Source organism: Scyliorhinus torazame, chromosome 1 (genome assembly GCF_047496885.1).
Source record: "Scyliorhinus torazame isolate Kashiwa2021f chromosome 1, sScyTor2.1, whole genome shotgun sequence".
Taxonomy (NCBI): Eukaryota; Metazoa; Chordata; class Chondrichthyes; order Carcharhiniformes; family Scyliorhinidae; genus Scyliorhinus; species Scyliorhinus torazame.
The window spans coordinates 370,842,243-370,856,648 of record NC_092707.1 but is presented as its reverse complement, the minus strand read 5'-3'; the positions used below and the strand labels follow the sequence as shown (position 1 = coordinate 370,856,648).

Here is a 14,406-nt window from a genome sequence, read left to right as displayed (position 1 = left end):
ACTACATAACGGGATGAATTTAGCAGGAGGCAGACACGGCACAGAGTACTGCCCATCTGTTGATTCTGCTTGGAGGCCTAGGTTTCATTTATGGCCAGCGAGAGCACCAATTGGACACTAATGTAGCCCACAGGTTATGGGAAAATAGGAATCAGCTAGCTCCCAGGCCAAACCAGTCAATAGTCCGAGCCAGTAGGGGCAGAGGGTGATCATAGGTTTACAGCGCATCAGAGCCATTCTGTTGACCCAGTGGCACTGCTGCCCGTCTGACCTTGTGAAAAGTGATCCTTTAAAATTTTCTGGGCCATTTTCGGAGTGACACTCTGGTATTCAGGCATAACTAATGCCTGGTGCTAAAGGGTGGATCATGTACTGCAAAGACTGCACCCATTTGTACATCAGAATTGTAGTCAGGATGCCAGATACTGCAGTGGGTCTGCTTCCTGAAATGGACAGTAGCATTGGCCACTAAACTCAGGACCTGAGCCAAAATGGCAAGAGTCAGAGTACCAATGTAACTTGGATGTTCATGGTTTGTGGCTGTTGTTGACAATGCAGCGTTTATTGCCCATCCTTAATTGACCTTATTCCCACAGGGCTGCTAGGCAGCAGGTTTTAAGGAATGACAAAATACTTCCACGTCAGGATTGTTTGCGTCTTGGGTGGAGAACCTGCAAGTGGTAGTGTTCCTAGGTGCCAGCTGCCATTTCCTTCTAGGTGGTAGAGTTCATGTGTTTGGGTAGTGCTATTAAAGAAGTCTTGGTGAGTTACTGTTGTGCATCTTTCAGATGGTACATACTTCAGCCACTGCCTGTCAGCGGAGACAGGGTGAATGTTGAAAATAAGTGGGTGAGCCAAGTGACCTGTTGACATTTTTGGGTCACTACCATCCAGTTTATACCTGGCGATCTTTGAGGTTTGCTGATATTCGATTAGCACTGTTGCTTCACAGCACCAGGGTCCCAGGTTTGATTCCCGGCTTGGGTCAATGTCTGCACGTTCTCCCAGTATCTGCATGGATCTCCTCTGGGTGCTGCGGTTTCCTCCCACAAGTCCCGAAAGACGTGTTGTTGGTAATTTGGACATTCTGAATTCTCCCTCTATGTACCCGAACAGGCGCCGAGTGTGGCGACTAGGGGCTTTTCACAGTAACTTCATTGCAGTGTTAATGTAAGCCTACTTGTGACAATAATTATTATATTTAATCATCTCAATCTATCCCTACATTATTCAGTTCTATTCTTAAACAAATACATACCCCAGATATTTTTAAATAACTTAATAATGGATATAACATTAACAGAGGAAATGCCTTCTTACACGTGAGTGGTTAGGAGTTGAAAAGCAATGCTTGACTGGTGGAGACAGATTCAAAAAATGATTGGACAATAACGGAATGCAAAATAAGTGGGAGGGCGACACGGAGATGGCGGGAGAGTAGGACCGGGTGAGTTGCTCTTGTGGAGACTAGCATGGTGACAACGGGCTGAATGGCCTCCACCTGTGCTATAACTATTTCTATGATGAGAGTTTTTTTCCAGTTGTTGCATGTTTGTTTCCCATATTCACTGCACTGATGGTGACCGAGATAGTCTATGAGTAGCCCATGGATGTTGACAAAGATGTGTTACATTATTTTGAATGTATTTCTTACTGTTCTATGCAAGTCAATTGAAAAAGTCCAATTAATTTGCAACACAACTACAAAGACACCCAATGGAAATCCATATAATCCAATATTATGTACTGAATTTTGGTTCAAAGCTTATTCTTTTCGATACACTTAAGTCTGTATAGGTTGTCTGGCGCCAGCTGTCTCAAACTGGTTTATTTGGAGATTAATTTGCACTGCTTCCAGCAAAATCAAATTAAGTCTCAGCAGAAGCCTCCAAGCCTGGTATCCATGTAAACATTAATTGATTTTTATACTCATATTATACTTTATAATACTGATCAACATTTAGCAATTTGTTGCAATTTTTGATCACAAAGTTCGCAAAATAATTTCAACGGTATTAATTTCTGTATCTTTACAGATGCGTCAGCATGTGAACACAAAGTGGTTTGTTTTTCGCAAATATGTGGATAATATCCTCCATTTCTGTCTGCCAAGGACTGTTGTGCCCATGTACACCATGGTAAGAGATGCTTCAATCCTCAAACTCTGAATACTTGCTATAACCCTGTAGTGATCTCTGTATGTGCATGTACATAAGGGGTTAATGTGTAATGACTAGCACCAGATGATCACTAGAGGGCCGGACCAACAGGGGTATAAAAGCAACCACATTGGCTCTCTCTCTCTTTTGGATGTACTGTGACCAGGACAGGAGGATCAGATTAGCTCAGATGGTTATGTAATCAAGCATAGTTACTGTAGTTAGATCGTGTTAACCTTATCACTAGTATCCATGATAAAGTAAAGAACTCACGCAATTATTGTTATAGTTACTCAATAAACCTTTTGTTACTACTGGACGAGTTTGAGTCTTCTTCATCGAGATTCAGAAGACCTCATCAGTAACCAAGGTTTGAGTAACACATATTACACTCCGTAGTATATAAAAACACACAAAGTGTAATAAAAGATGTAGATTATGGTGAATTGGGCAAACAGCTTTCAAGGTTTAATCCTCTCCATTACATTTATTTTATTTTAGGTGGCTTTTACCAGAATACGTTACCATGAAGTGATAAAGCGGTCAAAACAGCAAAGAATGGTATTGTATACTTTTTGAAGCCCTAATATTTATTATTTCGCTCCTCCGTTTACAGAGTAAGCAGCGATTCCATTCAGAGATTAAATTATTCTGCGTTGTATCAAATGCATGTTGACATTGGTGTACAGCCATTTTATTTCCATAGCTCATTGTTGGTCACTTTCAAGAATATCCTTTCAGGAAATTGAATCGGTTTAGTGTGTCAGTGCATGCTTCTTGGTTCCGTAACAGATTACGCTCCAACTGACGGGCAAGGAGCAAATTTGCTCAAACTTTCTTCCCAGCCCACATTGCCTTAAATTACCCACATTGACACATACCATAAAAGTTAGATCAAGTCTGTGGAGAAAAACCCTGGAGATTCAATACAGAACAGAGAAGCGTACTTGTCTGTTTGATTCCACCCATTTATATTAGCAAGTCTCATTGGTGTATGTGGTGGTGATGATAGAAGAGGAGAGAGGAGCAGGCAAGGCTAGTCTATATGCCAGTGAGGAGGATCACCAGCACCCATATCACAGATGTTAATAATAATCTTCTATTGTCACAAGTATGAAGTTACTGTGAAAAAGCCCCTAGTCGCCACATTCCGGCGCCTGTTTGGGTAAGCTGGTACGGGAATTGAACCCCCGATGCTGGCCGGCCTTGTTCTACATCACAAACCAGCTGTCTAGCCCACTGAACTAAACTGAGCTAAAACAGTGTTACAGGAGGTTATATCTGCACCAGCTCTCCGAATGGATATCTAGGCAATGTGTATCACAGGTGACTGAATTAGCTTGACCCCACTTGGAAGCCATGTTTAAAAAGGTGAGATCTTACCAAGGAAGCGATTTATTAATTTTGCAATTGTCTGGAAAGAGTAAGCATGGACCATGAGGCATGTCGCTTCTGCATCAGCCCTCGTAGCCTGGGAAAGATAAATTTAAAAAGACTGAGGCTATTTGTGCTTTGCTGCTACCATGAGCTTTGTGTAATTAACATCATCTTTTACAACCAAAAATGTCATAAGGTTCCCAGGAGACACCCAAGATCAGGGCATTGGTACTATCTGCACTTGATCACCGCTGGACGTGCATTCTCAATACACGCAACTAACCTCAACACTGATTGTGATACAGATCATTCCTATTGTGCACCAAGGTTAGAATGCAATGTTTGAAGTTTTTTCAGACAAAGCAGAAATGCCATCCTCATATTAACAGCAGCTTCAACAGATTGATAAAAGCCAACAGAGTTCAGAAGAGATGTGGAACATATTTCGAGGCACCATCTACAATCTGGAAATGTCATAATATGGGAAGCAAGAGCAGAAACATGCGGATTGGTTGGAGGCTACACGTGATGGAACCTGTCACTGAAGCCAAGAGGTCCACTCTCATTAATTACAAGGGAGAGCCAAATAAGAAGACTCTGCGGGCACCAAAAGCCGCTCCAAGTCCAACAGACTGCTAGGCTGTGCTCCAAATGGTTACAACTTTACCAAACGTCCTTCAGCACGGGGATGCTGGTGGAATGCATGAAAGGATCCAATGAGCACCAGAATGAGCAATCAGCAAAGAAATTGACTCCAATGCAAACAAAGGCAGTAAAGGTCACCAATTGGAGAGATGGGTAGAACACGACCTTGAGATATACTCAGCAAGAATATGGTCAACAGGGCTAGTGTCCGAGGATGTGCATAAAGCAAAGATTGTGGCTCTGTACAAGAACAATGGTGATCATGGAAATTGCAACAACTAGTGAGGCATTCTGCCGGCTGAGCATTGTGCAAAAAACCTTTCCCTGTGTTCTCCTTGTCAGACTGCAGATCCTGGCTGAACGCACGTACCCAGAATCCCAGTGCGATTTCAAAACTATAAGATCTACAATTGATATGATCATGATCGTCTCAGAACAACAGATGCAAAAGAAAAACGCTGTGAACAAGGGAGACCACTATACATTGCCTTCATCAATCTCACCGAGGAATTTGACCATGTGAACAGAGACAGTCTATTTAAGCTGCTGGAGAAAATTGGCTTCCCGCTGAAGCTACTCACTGTGATCTCTTCCCAGGACAACATGATGGGTAAGGTCAGCTATAATGGGGTAACATTGGATCCCTTTGAGATTCACAGTGGGGCTAAACATGGTTGTGCTCTGGCACTCTTTGGCATATTCTTCTCTTTGCTGCTATCGTATGCTATCAGGGGTTATATGGGGACGTAGAACTTGAAACACATATCAGCCATGATCTTATCATGCAGGCTTGAGGGCCCAATGGCCTATTTTTTTTTTTTTTTCATAGAATTTGCAGTGCAGGAGGCCATTCGGCCCATCGAGTCTACACTGGCTCTTGGAAAGAGCACCCTACCCAAGCCCACACCTCCACCCTATCCCCGCCCACACCTCCACCCTATCCCCGCCCACACCTCCACCCTATCCCCGCCCACACCTCCACCCTATCCCCGCCCACACCTCCACCCTATCCCCGCCCACACCTCCACCCTATCCCCATAACCCAGTAACCCCACCCAACAATAAGAGCAATTTTGGACACTAATGGCAATTTTAGCACAGCCAATCCACCTAACCTGCACATCTTTGGACTGTGGGAGGAAACCGGAGCACCCGGAGGAAACCCACGCAGACACAGGAAGGACGTGCAGACTCCGCACAGTGACCCAAGCCGTAATCGAACCTGGGACCCTGGAGCTGTGAAGCAATTGTGCTATCCACAATGCTACCGTGCTGCCCTTAAGAACAAATAAATCTACACTATATCATTTTACCGTAATCCATGTACCTATCCAATAGCTGCTTGAAATCTTCAATAATACCTTGCAATTCTTCACTTGCAGCTCCACTGGGATTCACCATGGCCCAGACCAGTCACACAACTGGACAGATGTTGAGATTTAAGTTGCTGCAGGTCTCAATAAAAAAAGATCAGAGGCAGAACAAGTTAGTACACTTCTTTACTCAATTGGGCCAATAGCAGACACCACCATTGCACGACAAGCCATTGATGAGTCAGCTGCCAAAGTTGATGTGTTTTGAAATCTTTCCATGTCCATTTCACCTTGTAAAATACAGGAGAGAGTTAAATTGAATAAGAGTCCAGCTCCCTGGGCCACCTCCAATTCTTTAATTCACTATCCCTACAGGCTGGCAGAAGGATAGGAATGTGGTGATTTAAAATCGGAGCTCATTGGAGACAGAATCGTGGTGGGTTTTGCAGACAATTCACTCCCTGACTTCCTCCAAACAAGGGATGATCTTGCCCTCAACCAGCCTATCCAGCTAACTAGCCTGTGAGCTATGTGAACAACACAGGACCATCCTAATCGGAGAGAACGCTTCCTGGGGTTGAAACCAACCCTCCTTTCAACACATCAGGACACAAAAATGCAGGGACCAACCAAGTCAGGAGAAGGAATCTCTGAACCTCCCAGCAGAGTGATCTTGCCAGTGCTGCAGTACGAAGCTCCCTCACAGGAAAGATCAATGTTCTGCAAATACAGCCCGATGCTTCCACTGCACCAGACTGCGCAAATCAAAATCTCAGCACCGCACTGACCTCCCAAAGGTAGTCCCCAAGGTCGAGACCGAAGATCCAGAAGATGCATGGCCATTCTTCTTGGCGAATATCAGAGAATGTGTTTCTTTGTTTTGGAATGCTGATTTCTTGGTAAATGTTCATCCAACTAAATGTAAATTAGATTTCAGCGCCAGCCCCGACAGATGAGGAACCCTGGCTCCAAGGTCATTGGATTCAGACGATAGACCGTCCACTGTATGGAGCAAGTGGAGTCCGACTTTCGCTCCTTGGCATGGTCCTTGAACCATTGAGGTATGCTGCCAAACAAATCTTTGAGCTGATGTATGTCATCCGCAATCAGTCTTTTCCCTTTTGAGCAGAGTTGCCCGAGTAGCCCTTAGTCTTATCTAGCCAGCGAGCGATGTCAAAACTACCACAGCCATTAGCCAGCCAGAACAACACAGTCCTGAGTCCTGCAACGCTAAAGAGTACTCAGACTCTTGATTTCACCTGTGGTCTTTTTCATTATTGTGTGGAGCAGGTTAGTCATCTTAATTCCAGGTCCTGGAAAATCCTCAATGATAAGACCAACGTACCACACACTAGATTACCATTGCACCTCCTGTGGAATTGGTACCAGAGATGCATTAACAGTCTGAGGAACACCTACCTCCAATTATGATGACAGGATAGTCGGAAGACCGACCAACCAATCGCTGTGAATATACAGCAACGTCCAGCCAGCATGAGAAAACCATATGGGAAGCTGGAACCGGCACAACATGAACGATACAAATTGGAGGTGAGCATGCTATTCAATCTTCTTTAGCCTCAGCGAACTTTCTGAAGGCCCAAATGGAAAAGAAAGAAGAAGAAGAAAAACGCCGCCAAGTAGACGGACACCATTTTCGTCCACCCTGCGAAGAAATGGTCAAAAGCAACGTCAATTCGCTGCCAAACCTGGCAGACCAATCAGGCATGGTTTAAACTCAATCGATGGAAGAAACGATGAAACCGTACCCAAACACTAGTCTGGCCTCCAAGCCAACAAGACGGCATGCCGCTCTTCTGACAGAACAGCGAACGAGATGTGGAAGGGTTATCATAAGGCCTACGCACCACGTGATCCTCTACCTTCAAGGACTTGCAGGGGTGTGATGGGTTAGTGAGAATTTTGTTAATGTTAATACCATAATAGTGTATTTTTATGAATAGCATTAAGGTTGTAACCATCAGGTTAATGCACAAGAATTATAACAATGCAAGATTTGGATGTAAACTAAAGTAACTCTATACCAATAGGGTAAAGACTTGGGAGAGGTGTAGTTTATAATATAGTATAGAGGTATATTGGGCAGCACGGTAGCACAGTGGTTAGCACTGCTGCTTCACAGCACCAGGGAGCTGGGTTTGATTCCCGGCTTGGGTCACTGTCTGTATGAAGTTTGCATGTTCTCCCTGTGCCTGCGTGGGTTTCCTCTGGGTGTTCCGGTTTTCTCCCACAGGTCCTGAAAGACGTGCTTGTCAGGTGAATTGGACATTCTGAACTCTCCCTCAGTGTACCCAGAACAGGTGCCGGAATGTGGCGACCAGGGGATTTTCACAGTAACTTCACGGCAGTGTTAGTGTAAGCCTACTTGTGTCACTAAAAAAGATTATGATCCCAAATTGGGATGATGTAGGTTTTATGAGGGGGTTGCTGTCAGCAATCCCGTATTTGGCCACGTTCCAGTTGATCATGGGAGGAGATTTTAACTGTGTCCTGGAGCCGAGGGTGGATAGATCGAGCCCCAGGTCGATGGATAGGGTACGAAAGGCAAGGGAGCTGGGGGGGGGGGGGGGGGTTTATGGAGAAGATGGGTATGATGGATCCATGGTGCTTTCAGAACCCAGGGGGAAGGGAGTATTCCTTCTTTTCACATGTCTATAAGGTGTATTCGAGGATTGATTACTTTGTAGTGAGTCGCGAGATTTTGGTTGGGGTGGAGGGGGCAGAGTATGCGGGGATAGTTATCTCGGACCATGCACCCCACTGGCTGGATATTCGGTTCAGTACGGGACGAGAGCAGAGGCTGGGGTGGAGGTTTGACTCAGGGTTGTTGGCGGATGGAGGTTTTTGTGATGAGGTGCGGTTGGCGATTATGTGGAGTTCAATCAGAATGGGGAGGTGTCGGCAGGCATTTTTTTGGAAGCACTGAAGGCAGTGGTCTGGGGAGAAATGATCTCATTTACGGTTCGTGTGAATAAGGAAAGGAGGGCGGAACATGACCGTCTAGTGAGCGAGATAGTGGAGGTGGACAGGGAATATTCGAGGGTGCCCACCGTGGAGGGATTGGCGAGGAGGAAAAAGTTGCAGGGGCAATTTGACAGGCTGACAATGGGGAGGGCGGTAGGGAAACTGCGTAGGGCAAGAGGGGTGCAATAAGAGTATGGGGAGAAGGTGAGCCGCATGCTGGTGCACCAGCTGCGGAGGCAGGCTGCGTCCAGGGAAATAGGGAAGATCCGGACTGGGGCTGGGGATGTTGTGTCATAGCCAGGGAAGATTAATGAGGCATTTAGAGAGTATTACCAGGGACTTTATGAGGCAGACCCAGGAGGAGAGAAGGGGGACGTGGGGTGGTTTCTGGACGAGCTGGAATTTCCCCAGGTGGAGGAAGCAAATAGGCAGGCGTTGGAGGAGCCCCTGGGGCTGAGGGAGGTGCTGGATAGTATCAGGGGTATGAAGTCGGGGAAGGCCCCTGGACTGGATGGGTACCCGGCAGAATTTTATAAGGAATTTGCGGCGGACCTGGCACCACATCTGTTGGGGGCGTTTAATGAAGCACTGGAGAAGGGGGAGTTGCCGGAGACGATGAAGCAGGCAGTAATTGCACTAATCCCCAAAAAAGGGAAGGATCCAGTGGAATGTGGGTCGTATAGACACATATCACCATTGAACACGGATGTGAAAGTATTGGCTAAGTTGTTGGCGGGGAAGGTGGAGGATTGTGTCCCGGGGGTGGTTGCAGAAGATCAAACAGGTTTCGTGAAGGGCAGGCAGCTCGCGAGTAATATAAGACGGCTGTTGAATGTGGTGATGAATCCGTCGAGAGCTCTGGTACCAGAGGTGGTGGTGTCCATGGACGCGGAGAAAGCATTTGATTGGGTGGATTGGCGGTACTTGTTCGAAGTTTTGGGTTTGGGCTGAGATTTGTGGCATGGGTGCGGTTGCTGTATGTGGCGCCAAGAGCGAGGGCGAGGACGAATGATATGAGCTCACAAAGCTTTGACTTACACAGGGGTACGAGGCAGGGGTGCCCGCTGCTGCTGTTTGCGCTGGCCATAGAGCCATTGGCGATGGCTCTCAGGGGGTCGGCAGAGTGGCAGGGGATAATGAGGGGACAGAGGGAGCATTGGGTGTCACTTTATGCCGATGACCTCTTGCAGTATGTTTCGGATCCGTTGGAGTACGGGAAGGATTATGGGCCTGTTGGGGAGGCTTGGAGGGTTCTTGGGATACAAGCTGAATGTGGGGAAAAGCGAGGTATTCCCGGTGAATGAGCTGGCATAGCGGGCTAATTTAGGGGGGGGGGATGCCATTTACGGTAGCGAGGGATAGGTTTAGGTACTTGGGGATTCAGGTAGCGAGGGAATGGACGGGGCTCCATAAGTGGAACTTAACAAAGTTGGTGGAGGAGGCCAGGAAGGATCTTAAGAGGTGGGATACAATGTACTGCACTTAACGTTGGCGGGGAGGGTCCAAGTGGTGAAAATTAATATTCTGCCGAGGTTCTTGTTTATCTTTCAGGCTCTCCCGATCTTTATACCAAAGGCCTTTTTTCGGAAAGTGGACACAATCATCTCTGACTTTGTAGGGGCGGGGAAGGTGCCAAGGATTGAGAGGACCCTGCTACAGAGGCAGAGGCAGCAGGGGGGGTTTGGCGTTGCCAAACTTGCTTCATTATTATTGGGCGGCGAATGTGGACAAGGTGCAGTGTGGTGGGAAGGAGAAGGGGTAGAGTGGGTTAGGATGGAGGAGGAATCTTGTAAGGGGTCTAGTTTGAAGGCTATGGTGAGCATAGCCAATGGTTCAGAGTAGGTATTCAGGGAGCCCAGTGGTGCAGTCCACAGTGAAGATATGGAATCAGCTGAGGAGGCATTTTAGAGTGGAAGGGATGACGGTGCTAACGCCGCTGTGCGAGAATCATGGGTTTGAGCCGGGGGGGGGTGGATAGTGTACACAGGAGGTGGAGGGAAGTGGGGCTGGTCAAGGTGAGGGATTTGTATTTGGAGGAAGGGTTTGCCAGTCTGGAGAAGCTAAGGGAGAGGGTAGAGCTGCCGAGGGGTAGTGAGTTCAGGTATCTACAGGTTAGAGACTTTGCACGAAAGATCTGGAAGGGGTTCCCTAGATTGCCGGGATGCACCCTGCTGGAGCGACTGCTGCTTCCGGATGTGGAAGGGGAGGGAAGAATTGGGATATATATAAGTGGCTGGGGGAGCAGGGAGGCGAGCGGGTGGTGAAAACCAAGAAGAAAAAGGGAAGCGGAGTTAGGAATGGAGATCAATTGGGGAGTATGGAGTGCGGCACTACGAAGGGTAAACGGGACTTCCTCTTGTGCAAGGATGAGCCTGATACAGTTTAAGGGGGTGCACAGGGTGCATATGACTCGGGCGAGAATGAGTGGGTTCTTTCAGGGGGTAGCATATGAGTGTGAGAGGTGTGGGTGGGTGCCAGCGAATCATGCGCACATGTTTTGGGGTTAAGAAAAATTGGGAAGATTCTGGGCGGGAGTGTTCACGGTCCTAGCCAGGATAGTGGAGGAGGGAGTGGACCCAGACCCTATGGTGGCGATATTTGGGGTTTCAGAGAAGCCGGAGCTCATGGAGAGGAGGAAGGCCAATGTCTTGACCTTCTCCTCTCTGATTGCACGGTGATGAATTTTGCTGGAGTGGCGGTCGGCATCGCCACCGGGGGTAGCAGCCTGGTTGGGTGACCTGTATGACTTCCTGCGGTTAGAGAAGATAAAGTATGAGTTAAGGGGCTCAGCAGGGGAGTTTGAGAAAAGGTGGGGGAGGTTTGTGACCGTGTTTGAGGAGCTGCTCATCGCAGAGGGGTGGGGGTGATGGGAGGGGTGGATGAAAAAGGAGAAAAATCTGTACAAACTGTATAGTTGATTGTTGGGAAGAATGTTTCCCGAGGTGTTTATTTGCTGTAACCTACTTTGATACAAGTTTGAATAAAATGAGTTTTTAAAAAAAATTATGATTATTATCGAAGAGTTCGGAACAAAAAAAGTGTTCATGTGGGATAAATGTGGTAGTACAGCCCACACAGTGACGCAGGAAGGTACATGGCGCAGACTCAGTCTGAAGATGGACACAGTTGGGTTAAGACCTAGAATAGTCAGCTCCAGCCCTGCACCTTTTCCTGTAAATATGTGCATAGTTATGAGTTATTAATAAAGACTTACTTTTAACACTCCAGACTTGAACCCTACCTCATGGTACCTGAAGCAGGATTCTTTGGTTTGGGAGGGGGAAATGGGGGGTGGGGGGAGGCTTGTTGCCTTTTTCGTTGTACTAAATTCAATTGATGGCGACTGCAGGCATTGCACTCGCAATATTTGATCTGTGCTAACTATTATCATCAGGTCCTTCTGAAAATGTGACACCTGTCAGAATTGTGCCCTATTGTATAAATATGCAACTAACAAAGTGACTCCCTTTTCCTTGCAGATAATCAATACTTTGCTTTTTGTTGTGGGAATGTCAGCAACAATCACAGGAGCTGCCTTCTTTTTCAAGCATTTTCCCAAGGACCTCACCATGCAGCTGCAGAATTGGAACTTTAGCTTGATGTAACTCGAAGCAGTCAAATGGAAAACAAAATCCTTGCATTTTCAGAAGAAATGGAAATCCCATATTTTGCTAATTAAGATATTGTAGTCTTAGTTTTCAAAATACAAAATACTTTTAATGGACAAACCATTGACATTTATCACTGCCTATTTTGAATATTACACCACCATGGGTCTCTGATGACTCTGTCTGGGCCTCGGCCTCCATCGCCGAACCCCAGGCCTCCAGTCCCATCGCCGTATTTCAGTGCTGCCCCCTACCACCCCCCACCCACCCCTGAATATTCCCTCCATCCTCCTCTGCCAACTCTCTGAACTCCCTCTTCCCCCAAACCTGAATATTTACTTCTATGCCAGCTGGAAAAACTACAGCAGATCAGGCCTCACCATCCCTTTCTGCTCTGGCCGATCCTGCAACCTCTGCTCTCGGTGAGGGGTGGGAAGATGGGTTGTGAAGGTGATTCGGGAGTGGGGGGGGGGGGGGGGGGGGCGAGTGAGGGGATGAAGAGAAGGTGGAAATGTTGGGGCGAAGAGAGGGGAGAGATGGGGTAAGTAAAATGCTACAATCGGGGTGGGACAGGGTTGTGTTGGACTAGTTATAGGTTATGAAGAAAAGTATGTTTGAGCACTGTTTGGGGCAGTTGGTGACAATGATGTCAGTTTCGCTACTTTCAAAATTAAAATATAGCTAAATGATTGCTTTTGAGTGCAAATGCTTTCAAAAAATTGTAAAAATGATCGAGTTTGAGCACAATTGATTGCAAATGATGTCAAATAATGTCAACATTTTCTAGTGAAGTGGGTCATTGACAAAGTTTCAACCACCAAATCGTAACTGATTGTACTGGTCTCAGATGAATTTACCTCTATTAGCAGGCTCGACAGGCAGAATGGGGAATCTTGATGTGGGCAGGATTCTCCATTTGGAAGACTGTGGAGATCTACCATGCAGATCTAGTGGCACTTGCGAACACTAAAACTCAATAGAAATTTGAGTTGACACTTCTCGGGTGCAAATAAGAATCGTTTTATTGACTCTAGTTGATTACAATTGAGAATCACTTAAATCTTATTCTCTAATAAGCCCAGCTAGCAAAAGGACTCAAAGAGAAGCAATTTGTAGACAATATAACTTTCAAATAATACAGAAATGATTTTCTTGCTTAAGGCAAAACAGCTTGCATTTGCTTCGAGAGTTAGAGTTGGAAAGTGAAAGTATGAAAGATAGAGAGACAGCAAGTAAGTTAGATCAAAGTATAGATGATTCATGAATGGAAAATGGCCGTATGATCTATCATGTTTATACTAAATCATATCAGTCTTTAGCCATCTATCGACACCCCTATGTAATCCTAATTGGTTTGGGTTAGAATCAAATGAGTTTGATTTGACGGTTAGCTGTCTGTCTTTAATGTGCAACATTAACTTGAAATGTTTCATAAATTAATTCTTATATATGTTATGGAATGCGATTTGGTGCTGTTATCGCAAGCGGCTTGAACTGGATTCTTGCTGACTTGACTGTTAGGACAATGGTTCCTTTAGGTTACTGTACCGTTGCTATGCTGTTGTCATGGAGCTGCCCTGTCCTTTGGACTGCTTAGTGTCATATTATTTTGCAAATGTATTTGTTAGCTGAAGAAGAATGCTGTTTTAATCTAGAATTAATTATGCTGTTTCTGTGTTCTATTGAAGCTATGTTTTGAAATGAATTATGCTGAATGTGTTTTGAAATGACCTGAGGTTATGAGTGAGTTTTAAAATGGGTATTTAATACACTAGGGGCTTTATGCTAAATAGCTATCTTTTACCGATCAGGCGTGTTAGAAAATAGCTGGCTTCTACAAAGACATTGGGCGGAATCATCCGTTCCTGAGGCTAAGTGCCGGCGCCAAAGGAGAATCCACGGGTGATTCATGACGGAAAAATCGGCACGAACCCCTCACCGATTCTGGTACCGGTGAAGGGCTAGAATCGGTGCCGCGTGGAACACCTCCGCATCGTGCGGAAAACAGCCGCAGAATTGCCGGGTCCTGGGCCGCGCATGCGCAGGGCTGACGAGCTGCGCCGGAAAACATGCGCCAGCCATGCTGGAACCTTAACCCGCCCACCCCGACCCCCCACCACTCCCCCCCCCCCCCCCCCCCCCCCCCCCCCCAGCAGCAGACACCCGGCCAGTAGCACGGATCCTAGACGAGTGTGGCGCCGCTGGACACTGTCCCAGCCAGCACGCCAGATTCTCAACCGTTGGGACCTTGGCCCATTGGGAGTGGAGCATTGCGGGTGGGCCGGCTGATGACACGCCAACAGCCTTGCATCTGCACAT

General features: G+C 46.5%; 1 protein-coding gene across 2 annotated transcripts in view; it reads left to right on the top strand.

Moving 5' to 3' along the window:
• Positions 1-13,817, top strand: part of kmo (kynurenine 3-monooxygenase) — a 135,873-nt gene extending 122,056 nt beyond the window's left edge. For both annotated transcript variants that reach the window (XM_072511510.1, XM_072511500.1), the window contains exons 13-15: positions 2,037-2,138; positions 2,661-2,720; positions 11,959-13,817. In XM_072511510.1, the coding sequence (XP_072367611.1) occupies positions 2,037-2,138; positions 2,661-2,720; positions 11,959-12,084 (288 nt within the window). In that variant the 3' untranslated portion in view covers positions 12,085-13,817. The remainder of the gene's footprint in view (positions 1-2,036; positions 2,139-2,660; positions 2,721-11,958) is intronic.
• Positions 13,818-14,406: the final 589 nt, after the last annotated feature.